This window comes from Sceloporus occidentalis, unplaced genomic scaffold (assembly GCF_023333645.1).
Source record: "Sceloporus occidentalis isolate IW3139 unplaced genomic scaffold, rSceOcc1.0.p SCAF_8, whole genome shotgun sequence".
In the NCBI taxonomy this organism is placed as follows: Eukaryota; Metazoa; Chordata; class Lepidosauria; order Squamata; family Phrynosomatidae; genus Sceloporus; species Sceloporus occidentalis.
Genome location: NW_028316988.1, coordinates 21,093,603 through 21,106,436, shown reverse-complemented (window position 1 = coordinate 21,106,436; position 12,834 = coordinate 21,093,603). Strand labels below are relative to the sequence as shown.

At 43.2% G+C, this 12,834-nt stretch overlaps 1 protein-coding gene across 24 annotated transcripts in view; it reads right to left on the bottom strand.

Moving 5' to 3' along the window:
- The window catches only part of FNBP1 (formin binding protein 1), a 120,328-nt gene that overhangs the window by 67,857 nt on the left and 39,637 nt on the right, over window positions 1-12,834 (bottom strand). For all 24 annotated transcript variants that reach the window (XM_089535216.1, XM_089535200.1, XM_089535201.1 and 21 more), the window contains exon 2: window positions 3,815-3,930. In XM_089535216.1, the coding sequence (XP_089391342.1) occupies window positions 3,815-3,930 (116 nt within the window). The remainder of the gene's footprint in view (window positions 1-3,814; window positions 3,931-12,834) is intronic.

The following is a 12,834-nucleotide window of genomic DNA, read 5'->3' as shown; positions in this document are numbered from 1 at the left end:
CTTTTCTAAACTATAAACCCTCTGAAGCAAATGTTCCTCTTGTTGTTTTTAAAAAAGGAAACCACTATGTCTACCAAAAACATGGCATTTTTACTCCTTCCTGCACTATCTGCAGTTAATATTAGATATGGAAAGAATATCCATAATCATTCATTTCCAGGTAAAAAAAATGGGTTTCCTAACAATCAGGAAACCCTGTCAGGAAGCATGATATTTCTGAGAGGCTTTTGTGCAGTTTTCTCCCCGTATTCACATGTTCCAAAGCGTTATGGAGGAATTATTCTCCTCAGAGGATTCCAGAGCGCAGACATACCTAGACTTGAACAGAATTTACACCTGAGCAGCAGGAACCGCAAACACAGCAGTCCAGTAATGGCACTGAGCATCAGATTCTCCTTTCCAGGAGCCTTTAATCTGAAAGCTGCTTTGTGTCCCAATTTTGGAGGGGGGAATGGCAGGATTGCTGTTATTATTGTTGTCATTATCATCATCATCATCATGCAGTTTCATGGCCCCTGGGGAATGGCACAAACAGGTGATCCATCAGGACTAACCATCCAGCCAGGGTAGGACAAAGCAGGCCAAAATTGTGGTTTCCAGTCAGGTCCGCCTGCTCCATGACTTCAGAGCGGCTTCCCTTCCCTTCACCCCCTTATCTTTTCTTTCTGTTGATGCATCACTTTGTCAAAACTTTGGCAGGCTAGGCATGCGGCCAGATAAAAGCAGAGAGGATTGACATGAACACACATTATCTATGGTAAACGGCGGCCCTGGTGTTGAGGCAAAGAGGGTACGCCTGGCTTACAGGTTCCTAGATGACTGGAACCACGTAGTGGCTTTTGCCTACTTGGGATCCCAAGCTGTCACTCCCGATTCCCTCCAGCAATCGGCTGACAGTCGGTATCTGTCCACAGGCCAAGCCAAGCTCTCAGCTGTAATCTATAAACTTGTGGCCTGTTTAGCCCAAGCCGACGTGTTGGTATCTTTCTTGGCATGCTGCCTCTCCACTTCGGGCTGCAAAACACATTCCAAACCCACCACCCCAAACCACAGGGTTGTTTTTGGTTCTGGTTTTTTTGCAGACAAGATATGTTTTCTTGCACACACAAAACTATTCATTTCTCCAGAGATTAATTTCTCCAGAACACTCTGGAAAATCTGAATAGGAGAGGATAAGGTAGAGAAATGTGCATTTTTCTTCCACAGTGGGAGACCAACAGGGTCATTATTTGTTCTCAAATACAAGGATGAAATAGTTGAGGATTTACATCTGTACTCTACATAATTTGCTCCAAATGGGTGGATGAACTAGGGCTTTGAATCTAGTTGTTAAATGTTGTCAGGTCAACTTCAACGTATGGTGACTTATGGCAACCCAGTGTGGTGTAGTGGTTTGAGTGTTGGAATATCACTCTGGGAATCCCAAATCGGCCAAGGAAGTCCACTGGGTGATCTTGGGCAGGTCACATTCTGCTTCAGAGGAAGGCAGTGGCAAACTCCCTCTGAACAAATCTTGCCAAGAATCCATGGGACAGGTCACTTTAGGATCACCATAAGTAGGATACAACTTGAAGACCCACAACAACAGCAGCATGAATGAGAGACTTCTAAGAGACCCTGTTATGAATAGCCCTGTTCAGGTCCTGCAAACTCAGGCCAGCTGTAGCTTCCCCAATAAAGTCAATCCACCTTTAATGGGCATCCACTTTTTCTACTGCCTCTCACTTTACCAAGCATTATTTATAAGTAATTTCATCTCATGATGTGTGCAAAGTACTATAGCTTTTGTTTCGTCATTTTGGCCACCAGAAAGAGTTAGGCCTGATTTCATCTTGAATCCATTTATTTGTCTTTTTTGGAAGTCCATGGTATCTGCTGAACTCTCTCCTAACTACCCCATGAAAGTATTGATTTCAGTTAACAAAGCCATCTGTTTCTCTGTAAAATCGACTTTCTGTTTGTGTGGTGCAGTGGTTTGAGTGTTGGACTTTGACTTTGGAGACCAGGATTCGAATCCCTGCTCAGCCATGGAAACACACTGGGTGAATTTGGGTGAGTCACAGACTCTCAAGCCCAGAAAACAATGTGACAGGTCCATAAGTTGGAAACGAGGGCACATAATAACAATATGATGTGCACATGTCTATCATTATGAAGGGCCAACACCCAAAAATACAGATTTTTTTTTAGAATTTCGTTCTGTCTCTGTAAAAGGAAAAGTTTTCCAACCCTCAATAGCGGACATCCCTTATAATAGGGGCCACCTGCAGCCCTATATGAGACAAGATTTCTGGTCCTTAAATAAGACACATCCCTTATAACAGGGGCTACCTGTCAGTCCTATAAGGGAGAATCTTTCTGGGCCTAAAATAAGGTATATCTGACAACCTTACTGGCCACGATAGAGGGATATACTGCACCATTTTGTTGCAGCTCTCACTCATGCCAAAAAGAAAGATTCTCAGTATTCACATGTACTTTGGACTGAAAAGGCTGGACCTTTTTCTTTCTCCGCTCTTGCCATTCCCCCACTCCTTCCTCACCCTCACATAGAGGAGATTAGGAGGCGTATGAGAAAGATTAGAAAATGGATCAAAGAAAAACAACAGCATTTCTTAAACTGGTCAAAAGGGGGAAAAAACAAGATTTGCAACTGCAGCTCTGCCTGGGAGGGAACACAACAGCATTTCCCTTCTTGTGATCCCTTACAAAACCACTTAGGACATTTTAAGAGAGGTTATCAGTAATGTCGTTAGTATCCACACCCTCAACAGGAATCCAAAAATGAAAGTCGCTGTGTTGATCAAAACCAGTTCTACCAATGTCCATCACCACCAGGAACAGGTCTTTTGTCAAGCTAATGGGACTTAACATTCTATTCAAGAGCAAGTTGCCCCCAAATAATTTGCACAACTATTCTGTAGCTCCGAAACCTCCCACCAGTCTCTCAAAGTTCCCCTCCATCACCAACTCTCTCAATTCTTTTTAAATCTGCATGGTTCTTTGGGGTGGTTTGCTCTGAAATCGTGCAGGAGAACCCCCAAACACATGAAAATATTCAAAAATACCCCCATACTCCATACTCTGTATTACCCAAATAACTCTGTTTTTGTTTTTGTTTTTTGTCCTGTAGCTATTATCAATACTGCAATACAAAGAAATGCCTCTTCACTCCCTGATGCCATTTTGGGATGGTCTGCAGAGGAAATACCTCTGTTTTCTTCTGCAGTACCTTCCAAAATGATGACAAGAAGTAAAGACATGTGTCTTCCTCTTGCCATTTTGAGAGTGGCTGCGGAGGAAAATTGAGCTATTTGGGCATGGAAGAGTCCCTGGGGGGATTGGAAGAAATTGACGCCTGGCCCCCATACAGTTACCCAGGTGTACTATAAGAGGTAATAACTGATTTAATTTTACCTGCAAATAACCAATGTTCAGCACTTTTGAGCCAATAAGCCCTGGCTTAGAGGCCTACATATCTTAAAGGCACTAGATCCTGTCTGATTTTGGAAGCTGAGCAGGGTCAGCCCTGGTTAGTACTTGGATGGGAGACCACCAGCGAATCCCTTCAGAGGGAGTAACTGTCGAAACCACCTCTGAGTATTCCCTGTCTAAGAAAACCCTGTGAAATTCATGGGGTCACTGTAAACTGACAGGCAATTTGCAAGTCACATACAAAGCCTGGCTTCACTGTACCAGGAGATATATAGCATTTAGTCACCGATACTATCTAAAACATTAACTGAGTAAATCAGGGAAACCATCAACAAAGTAATTGTTTCCTGGAATTCCGAAAACCGCCGCCATGACTCACCTAAGTTGCTTTGCATAGTTGATTTCGATCTCCGTTCTTTCCTTTACAAACTTGATGTATTTCTCCAGCACATCAATACCCCATTGTGTGTGTTTTTCAAGGTTGTCAAATTGATCCTACAGAACAAGAAAGGAGAGCGAGAGAGAAAGATGGTTTAATTAGGAGGCTTCAGGACAAAAAGGGGGGTTAGACATGATTCACACTTTTCATCATTAAGAGCAACACTTCTAACAAGAACACTTTAAAAAATATATCCAACCACAAGACCTTGAAGGTGAACTAAGCATCCAGTAGCTAACCCTGGGCTGGGAACAAGAGGTGCTAAAGATAGGGCAGGCTGCATGAAAGCTTGGGATTGTTCTTCTGCACATCATTTCCTCTCTATTCTGTCCTTTCTATGATGGGTGGCAGTCAGGTCAAACCAGGGAGAAACAGCTCAGTTGGCTTCAACATATAGTTTTTTCTCCAGAGTCAACCTCAAAGCAAACCAGTTATAGCCGAAACCGGCCAGCATAGCACTGACTGGCTAGCGCTTGTACTGTGATACCACTAACCCATATTGCCACCTCCATCTCTGCAACAAAGATATAATAAAGATGAAGGCACAGGAGGAGGGAAGTTTGTCCGAATGTAACACTAAACCATGATTTATATGGTTTGTGTTTGGGTAACGTATCTTACCTTCTCTCCTCTTGCTCTACTGAGTTAACTGAGGGTGAACTTGCAGGGGTAGCTGTGTTGTCCATTTAACAAATGCAAACAAAAATCCATCATTGATACCTTTATTGGCCAACCTAAATGCACAATATACCAGTTGCAAGCTTTCAAAGCTCCATGGTTTGTGTGTTGGAGACCAGGGTTTGGATCCCCTGCCATGGGAACCCCTGGGTAACCTTGTGCAAGTATCACTCTCAGCTCCAGAGGAAGGCAATAGTAAACCTTCTTTGAATAATAAATCTTGCCAAGAAGACCTAGGAGAGGGCAGCCATAAGTTGGAGTCTACCTGAAGAGAACAACCAATGACTATAACTGTGGGAGACCAGAGTTCCAATTCCTACTCGACTATGGAAACCCCTAAATGACATTAAGAAAGTCCCACACTCTCAGCCTCAGAGCAAAGCCTTGGCAAATGCTCTTTGAAGAAAGCTTGCCTAGAAGACCTTGGGATATGCTGCATAACCATAAGATGAAAACTACCTGAAGTCACATAACAACAAAACCATACATACACACATGCACATGGTGGAGAGAGATAAGTCTGTTCAACATAATTTACAGTGGCATCACTAGGGCTGGTGCCACCCCAGTGTGGTAATTCATGCTGTCACGCCTGGGCTGCCTGGCATACTCCTCACACTTGTGGTCTGTACTCCTTGCACCTCACTAGTGACACCAGTGATATTTGGTGTTGCCATTTCTCTACTGAAAATAACCTTCAAAGCAGTTGATGACAGCAAGGAATAACACAAGCAGAAATAAAACCATTCCAGGCCAAAACAGACAGTGCCAAGATAATTCTAAATCATCTAAAAATCATGTGAACAACTTTGTTTCTTTCCATTCCATTAACAAATGCACCTCTATGTGTGCATGCACACATGCATGTGATTTTACAGTTTTATAATGTCAATATATGCTCTCTGGGATTATCACTTAATAATACATAATACATTTTCTGGCAAAGGATAAAGCTGCTTTGGGTGGTATATCTCTTCCCCTTCTATCTTCACAACATTCCTGTAAGGGAGATTAGCCTAGAAGGGTTTATCATCACTGGAGCGCAAAGCTCAACCATTCATTAACATTTTTAAGATGCCTAATTGGACTGATCTTTTACTCTTAAATCAGGATACTAATTAATCTTAGAAAAACAGTGCATTTTTACTTGTAGAAACGTCTAAATAGAAGCAGATGGTCCACTCCATAGAATGGACAATGACAGCCACAAGTTATGACAGAACAACAAAGCCAAAAACATGGCATCCAGTTGTAATCCCATGCTTGCTTACGCAGAAGTCACTGCCACTTCTGGAAAAGTCGCATTTAAGATCACTGCCCTCCAACAGCAAAATGCCAATACCATTAAAGCAGCCGCTCTCCAGCATAAGATGATGTGACTTCTTTTCCCAATTTCCTTCAGCAGTTTTGGAGAACTACAGTGTCCTTGCAGAGATGCACCCAAAACTTGCCAAAAGTCTCTTCCAGCAATGACTGCAAATCTTTAAACTGTTTTTTGGACTAAGGGGTGGAGCAGAGCAGGCAGAGAAACTCAGCTCCTAAGGTCACTCACTATTTCCTCCTCTCTTGTCACAAATGAGTTGTGAGATGAGACTCAAACCATTATAGAAACCCATGGTAAGGTGTTATTTCACTTTCCTGGACACAGCAGTCATTTTATGTCAGAGTTATAAGGACTTCAGGATGAAGGCAGAGGCTCCCTCTAATTAATATTCTTCTGTCAAAAAATAAATTAATTAAAAATCATGCACACAGAAAGCTAATGGGTCAAGGGAAAGTGGTTGAGATCTAATCTCTTCTCTGATATATGAGTCTTCCACATGCTGGGAAATGATTTATGTTATTTGCAGAGCATCTGGCTGCAGCTGGTCAACCACCAAAGGCAGGGTTCAGTCCACAGCCCAGACCTTCTCTAGCTGCTGGAATCTATCATGTGTTGTCAGCCTGCTCCCATCCCCAAATATTCTCACCTTTTTGGTTGTATGTGGCATTCTGATACTATCCAGATTGACCATTTTTCCTTTCCTGTTTTGATCAGACCTCACCTGGAATATTGTGTCCAGTTCTGGGCACCACAATTCAAGGATATTGACAAGCTAGAACATGTCTAGAGAACAGAGACCAAAATGGTGAAAGGTCTTTTACATTGTACGCCATAGGCAGGCTTTTATATTCTTGATTTTACTTGGTTTTGTACAGCACCATGTAGATTTACGGCGCTTTATAAATAAAGATGATGATGATGATGATGATGATGATGATGATGATGATGATGATGATAATAATAATAATAATAATAATAATTGAGATCTTTCACCAAAGATCTTTCGCCAAGATGATGGAAGATCCACCAAGCCCTATGAGGAGCAGCTTAGGGAGCTGGGTATGTTTAGCCTGGGGAAGAGAAGGTTAAGAGGTGACATGGCACCATGTTTAAATATCTAAAGGGATGTCATATTGAAGATGGAGCAAGCTTGTTTTCTGCAGCTCCAGATAATAGGACCTGGCACAATGGATTCAAATAACAGGTAAAGAGATTCCAACTAAACACAAGAAAGAGCTTTAAGATGTTCAACAGTAGAATCGGCTGTCTCCAAGTGTAGCTGAGTCTCCTTCTTTGGAGATTTTTAAACAGAGGCTGGATGGACACCTGTTGGGAATGCTTTGTGTATTGATGCCTGGCAGAAAGGGGTTGGACTGGATGGCCTTTGTGGTCTCTTCCAACTCTAGGACTCTATGATTATAGAAGCTGTACTGATTCTGGCAGCACTAATCCGTGCGCCATAGAAAGGTTCTGATTGTCAGTACTCTGCTGCAACACCTCAGCCAACCAGAAATACAACAAAATATAGATGTATTGAAGAGCAGGTGGGAATAGCTCTTAATTTGGGGACTGGTGATCATGAAAAATGTTCAGGATCACTGCCCCTGCAAATTAATTCTCTTCAATGCATCTGTTTCATTGTACAATTTTCCTAAGCAAGCAGCTGCCTTTGCTTTCAAAACAAGAAGATACCCTCCAATTCCGCTGATTTGGCAGGGTCAGTTGCAATTAATCCTGTAGCATCCCACTTTTTCGGCTGCTTTTTTAAACGTCCTGGTTTCTCTTTTCTTCTCTCACTTCCCTCCATGTCCTCAGCTTACCTCAATTATTGCAAACTGAGATCCAAAACACACTGCAGAAATAATCCAGTTTGAGACCACTTTAACTGCTCTGGCTCAATGCTAGGGAACTCTGAGAACTGTAATTTTGTGATGCATTTAGCTTTCTCTGTCAGAGAGCTCTGGTGCCACAAGAAACTTCAATTCCCAGGATAGCACTGAGTCAGATAGTTAAAGCGGTCTCAAACTGGATTATTTCTGCACTATGTTTTGGACCTGAGTTCAAAGTGCAAATGTAGTTTGCACTCAGCAAGAGGAGAGAAGGAGACAGAACCTTGTCCCTTCCCAGCAGGCTCAGGCAAAAGCAAACTGCTGCAGATTGTGTGTTCTTCCTCACTAAAAACATTTGCCTTTTCTACCACACTCTGATGTTGCTTGGCCCCACACATCCCATTTTTCATCTGTGTAACCATGGAAGGTATACAAGAAGCATTTCACAACCTCCATTATGTGAGGCTTTTCCCTACAAAATACTTCCCGAGGATCACCATCCTTGCTTAAAAGAAAGGAAGGGAGAAGGAGGGGGATGCACAAGTATGATATCAGACAGAAATCTCCAGCCTAAACAAGCGATCTCAGCTGTGTTTACAAACTCCCTTCTTTCAAATCCGCTTTTATACACAGACTGTACTTGGCTATGACTTATTATAATTTCCAAGCCACAATCAAGGCTTCCTCTCTGCATCCACAGCCATATAAGGCTGGGCTTTAGAGATGCCAGTTAGACAGCAGCCACTTTAAGAAAATGGACAATTTTTATACAATAAAATAAATATAAACATTGACTTTTCTTGTCTCCCTCTGCGTGCAGCCACTCAGAGGGTTACAATGAACAAAATCATTATAAAGCATTGCATAAATATGAAATGCACAGGCTTAGGACTTGAGTTGGGAAGTAGCGAGTTACAATTAACTTGCCATGCATTAAGATATTGTAACCCACCTTGAATCCCAATACCTCAAATAATGACACAACCACTGCATAAAAGGCCCCTCTTATGGCCTTCCCTACTGTTGGTACATGGAGGAATGCCCCTCCAACAGATTTCAATTCAGCATCATAATTAATAACAACAACTCATAACTGCAAGGACTGAATTGCTTTTCAAATTGAACTCTCCAAGCCCTGTTGAGCACTGTGTTGGTGAGCTGCCAAATGGTGCTTAATGGCAAGTGCCCTGAACAATGTACACTGCATGCTGCTGTTGTTGTTTTGCCTTTAAGTTGTTTCCAGTTTATGGCAATCCTAAGGCCAACGTGTTGTTGAGCACTTTCAAGTAATTTCTGACCTATGGCAAACCTATCACGGGGTTTTCTTGGCAAGTTTCTTCACAGGGTGTTTGCCATTGCCATCTTCTGAGGCTGAGAGAGTGTAACATACCCAAAGTCACCAAGGAGGTTTATGTGGCTGAACCAAGATTTGAACCCTTGCCTCCAGAGTCACAGTCCAACACTCTAGCCACTACAACACGCTGGCTCTCGTAAAGTGCATATCTTCCAACGTTTCACAGATGAAAAGTGGGACACATATGGGCAAGCAACATCAGAGTGTGGCCATGACGGCAAAAGTTATTAAAATGGAAAAACAGGAAAGCAGAGAGAGGCTGCAGAGAGGCTTTTGCCTCAACCAACTGGGAAGGACAAGAATCTACACTCCTCCCTGCTACCCCTGCTGAGTGCAAACACCTTTTGCACTCTGAATGCAGTTTGCAGCAACTGAAGTAAGGGGAAATGCTGGAAGAGGAGAGAGAAACCATGATATTTTAAAACTAGCTGGAAAAGAGAGATACCAGAAGATTAATTGGGTTTTTGCTGTGCACTTTCAAATCGTTTCCGATTTATGGCGACCCTAAGGTAACCCTATCATGGGGTTTTCTTGGCACAGAGCATTCAGAAGGGTTTTTGGTTTTGCCTTTCTCTGAGGCTGAAAGTATATGACTTGCCCAAAGTCACATAGTGGGTTCCCATGGCTGAGCAAGGATTCGAACCCTGTTTTCCAGAGCTGTAGTCTTATGCTCAGATCACTACCCCATACTTGGCTCTCACTTTATCAAGACAGAATACATTTTCCATTGAATTTTAAAGCTCCAAAGACTGTGCTATCTTTTTGCAAGCCCCTGGAATTATGTTGGCTTACTCTGGAGACAAAGAGAAAGCAAGGATCTTAGGTCTTTCTTGTTCTTAAACCATCAGCTGCAAAAACATCTATGAAAGACAAACCACTTCCTCCGATTCACAGAAAACAGTCGGGCCTACCAAGAAATGCAGCACGTGAATCTTAGATGCATATAACGATTGCAGGAAAAATGGCTTTCATCTAGGGAGTCAAAGAATGCCATACCCTCCCACTCTTTTCATTTGGCAGGAACGGTCCTTATTAATCTTCTGTTGTCTCACTTTTTCAGCTGCTTTTAAAATCAACTAATCTCCATTAAAAACATAATCCAGTCTCATGAGTCTGGGAGTTCCACACATTAGGTGCTTTTCATAGCATCAAAGAGTTGGAAGAGATCCCGAAGGGTCATCCAAACGAACTCCTTTCTGCTATGCAGGAATACACAATCAAATCACCCCTGACAGATGGCCCTCCAGCCTTTGTTTTAAAGCCTCCAAAGAAGGAGATTGCACAACATTCTGACGCAGAGTATTCCTAGACTTGTTCTTCAAACCTTGCCACTGTGAGTGTTTGTGTGTCTTACTTTCTTTTTGTGTAGCATTGCCAGCTTGAAAATTAGAGAGGGCTCCTAGAATTGTGGAATCATAGAGTTGGAAGAGACCACAAGGGTCATCCAGTCCAACCCCCTGCCATGCAGGAACACACAATCAAAACATTCCTGTCCCTTTAATGATTGTGTGGAAGAGAGAATTTCAGCAGATTCCCAGCCCCAAGGTCACCCAGGGTTGCATGACCAAGCAGGGATCTGAATCTTGCTCTCCAAAGATACAGTCCAACATTCATGCCACTACACCACACACTGGTGCTTGCTAAAGTGGAAGGCAGAAGGACAAGAGGGAAACCACACTACAGGTGGATTTGTTCATTCATAAAATCACAGAGTTGGAAGAGACCCCCAAGGAACATCCAGTTCAAATCCATTCTGCAGTGCAGGAAGACACAATCTATGTACTCCCAACAGATAGCCAGCCAGCCAGCTAAAATCTCCATAGAAGGAAACTCCACCACCCTCCAAGGCAATGCCAGCTCTTACTGTCAGCAAATTCTTCCAGATATTTAGGTGAATCTCTTTTCCTGTCGTTTGCATCCATTGCTCCTCTGGAGCAGCAGAAAGCAAGCTTGTACCATCCTTAGTCATGGTAAGCCCAGTTGCCCTTTATTTGCAGGACATGATAACAGGGTGACTTAGAGGTCTCCAATTGACAACAACACAGGGGATAGATTTCCAGGGCGTTATCACATAACAATATATATATTTTAAAAACAGACAAATTACAGAACAAGCACCATCCAGAAATGGAGGAAGAAAAGAGATGCCAGTCCGCAGATAAAGAATTATTATTATAGATGCTAATCCTTGGCCGAAAGCAACTCCCAATAGGAAAGGACTGAGTTGTGATCACATCAGATGCACCACAGCTGCTCAGAAACCTGGCAAGGAACAAATCCGCAGGCTGAAAAAGGGTTTGGGAAGAGAAAGAGTTAATCTAGAGAGGCAGGTTTCGGATGCTGCTATAGCAACAGCACTGGCATGGAGGTTGTCCTTTGCCAGTGGGTCCTGGCTTCATCGTTGTTTAATTGGCGGAGCAGGTTGGCGCTTCCTCCAATCTGGAACTGCTTGGAGATTGCGCTCTCTTCTCAAGCAATTCCTTCCAGACTTACTTGCCACCACCCACTTCAGGTAGGCTGTTTAAAAATATGACAATAACAAGGTTGAAATCACAGCCGGAACCGAACAGTTGCAAAAGTCCATCTCTCCCAATGGTGGTCAGCCCAATGTCTCCAAGACATCCAAGAGCAAATAAGTCTGCCCTTGCTGTTGGCTGTCCCTGAAGACTGCAGCACATGTTGCATCTCCAGTGTTTCACAGATAAACCCAGGACATACGTGGACAAGCAACATCAGTGTGTGCTCAAGATGGCAAAAGTTATTTCTAAGGGAGAACAGACAAGCTTGGAGAGGCTGTAGCAGTTTGCTTTTACCTGACCCGACTTGGAAGGGCCCCTGCCTCTGCCACTCCTCTGATATGAGTGCAAGCTACTTTTGCACTTGGAACTCACTTTGCAGCGTGAGCTGAGGACAAAGGAGGACAGTGAGAAGAGACGGGAGAAACAGTGACATTTTAAAAGCAACTGAAAAAGTGGAATGGCAGAGATAAACAGGGATTAAGATGGTGGCCTGGTATTGATTCTCTGTGTTTCTTCAGGAACCACTCCCTTTCCTATACCTGCTTGCTTACTCCCTAGAGTCCCGTGACTCAGGGGGGAGAGGAGGCGCGAGCATGCCAGGAATCTGGAGCTCCTGATAATGAGGCTCTATCTGAGTCCACAGAGCTGGGGGTTGAGGCAGAGCGAGGCCACACTCCCCAACAGGAGGCTGCAGAAGCTGCAGATCAATTGCCATCATTCATTGAGCGACCACAAGACAAAGAAAGATTGCTGTGCTCCCAGAGGCTATCAAGTAGGAGAGGTTGACCTAATTAGGCACCTGGGGTCTTGATAAAGCTACCTATAAATCCCCCCATCTGCTTGTTGCTTTCGGACCTCTTTTCTCCCTGACTACCAGTACTGTACTTTCCAGTGTTCGTGTATTTGACCTTGGCTTGTTTACAATTTATGGCTCCATTTCACTTCTTGCTGGCTTTGTGCATTGGACTATTGACTTGCTGACTTACTTCTGGAATGGCTAACAACCACTCTCTCGCTTCTCCTTTCATACTGCTGGACACCCTGTGACTGATCTGAGTTAACTGCTCAACAGCTCTTGTATTCTAACCACTGATCCCTGGGACACTTGTGGACTTGCATCTCTAACCAATGCCTAACTCAGTAACTTAAAGAAATCAAAGATATAGCCGTGTTAGTCTGTAAAATCAGTAGTAAAGACCTTCGTAGCACCTTTGAGACTAACTGAAAGAAAGAAGTCTGTAGACTTAAATTGACTT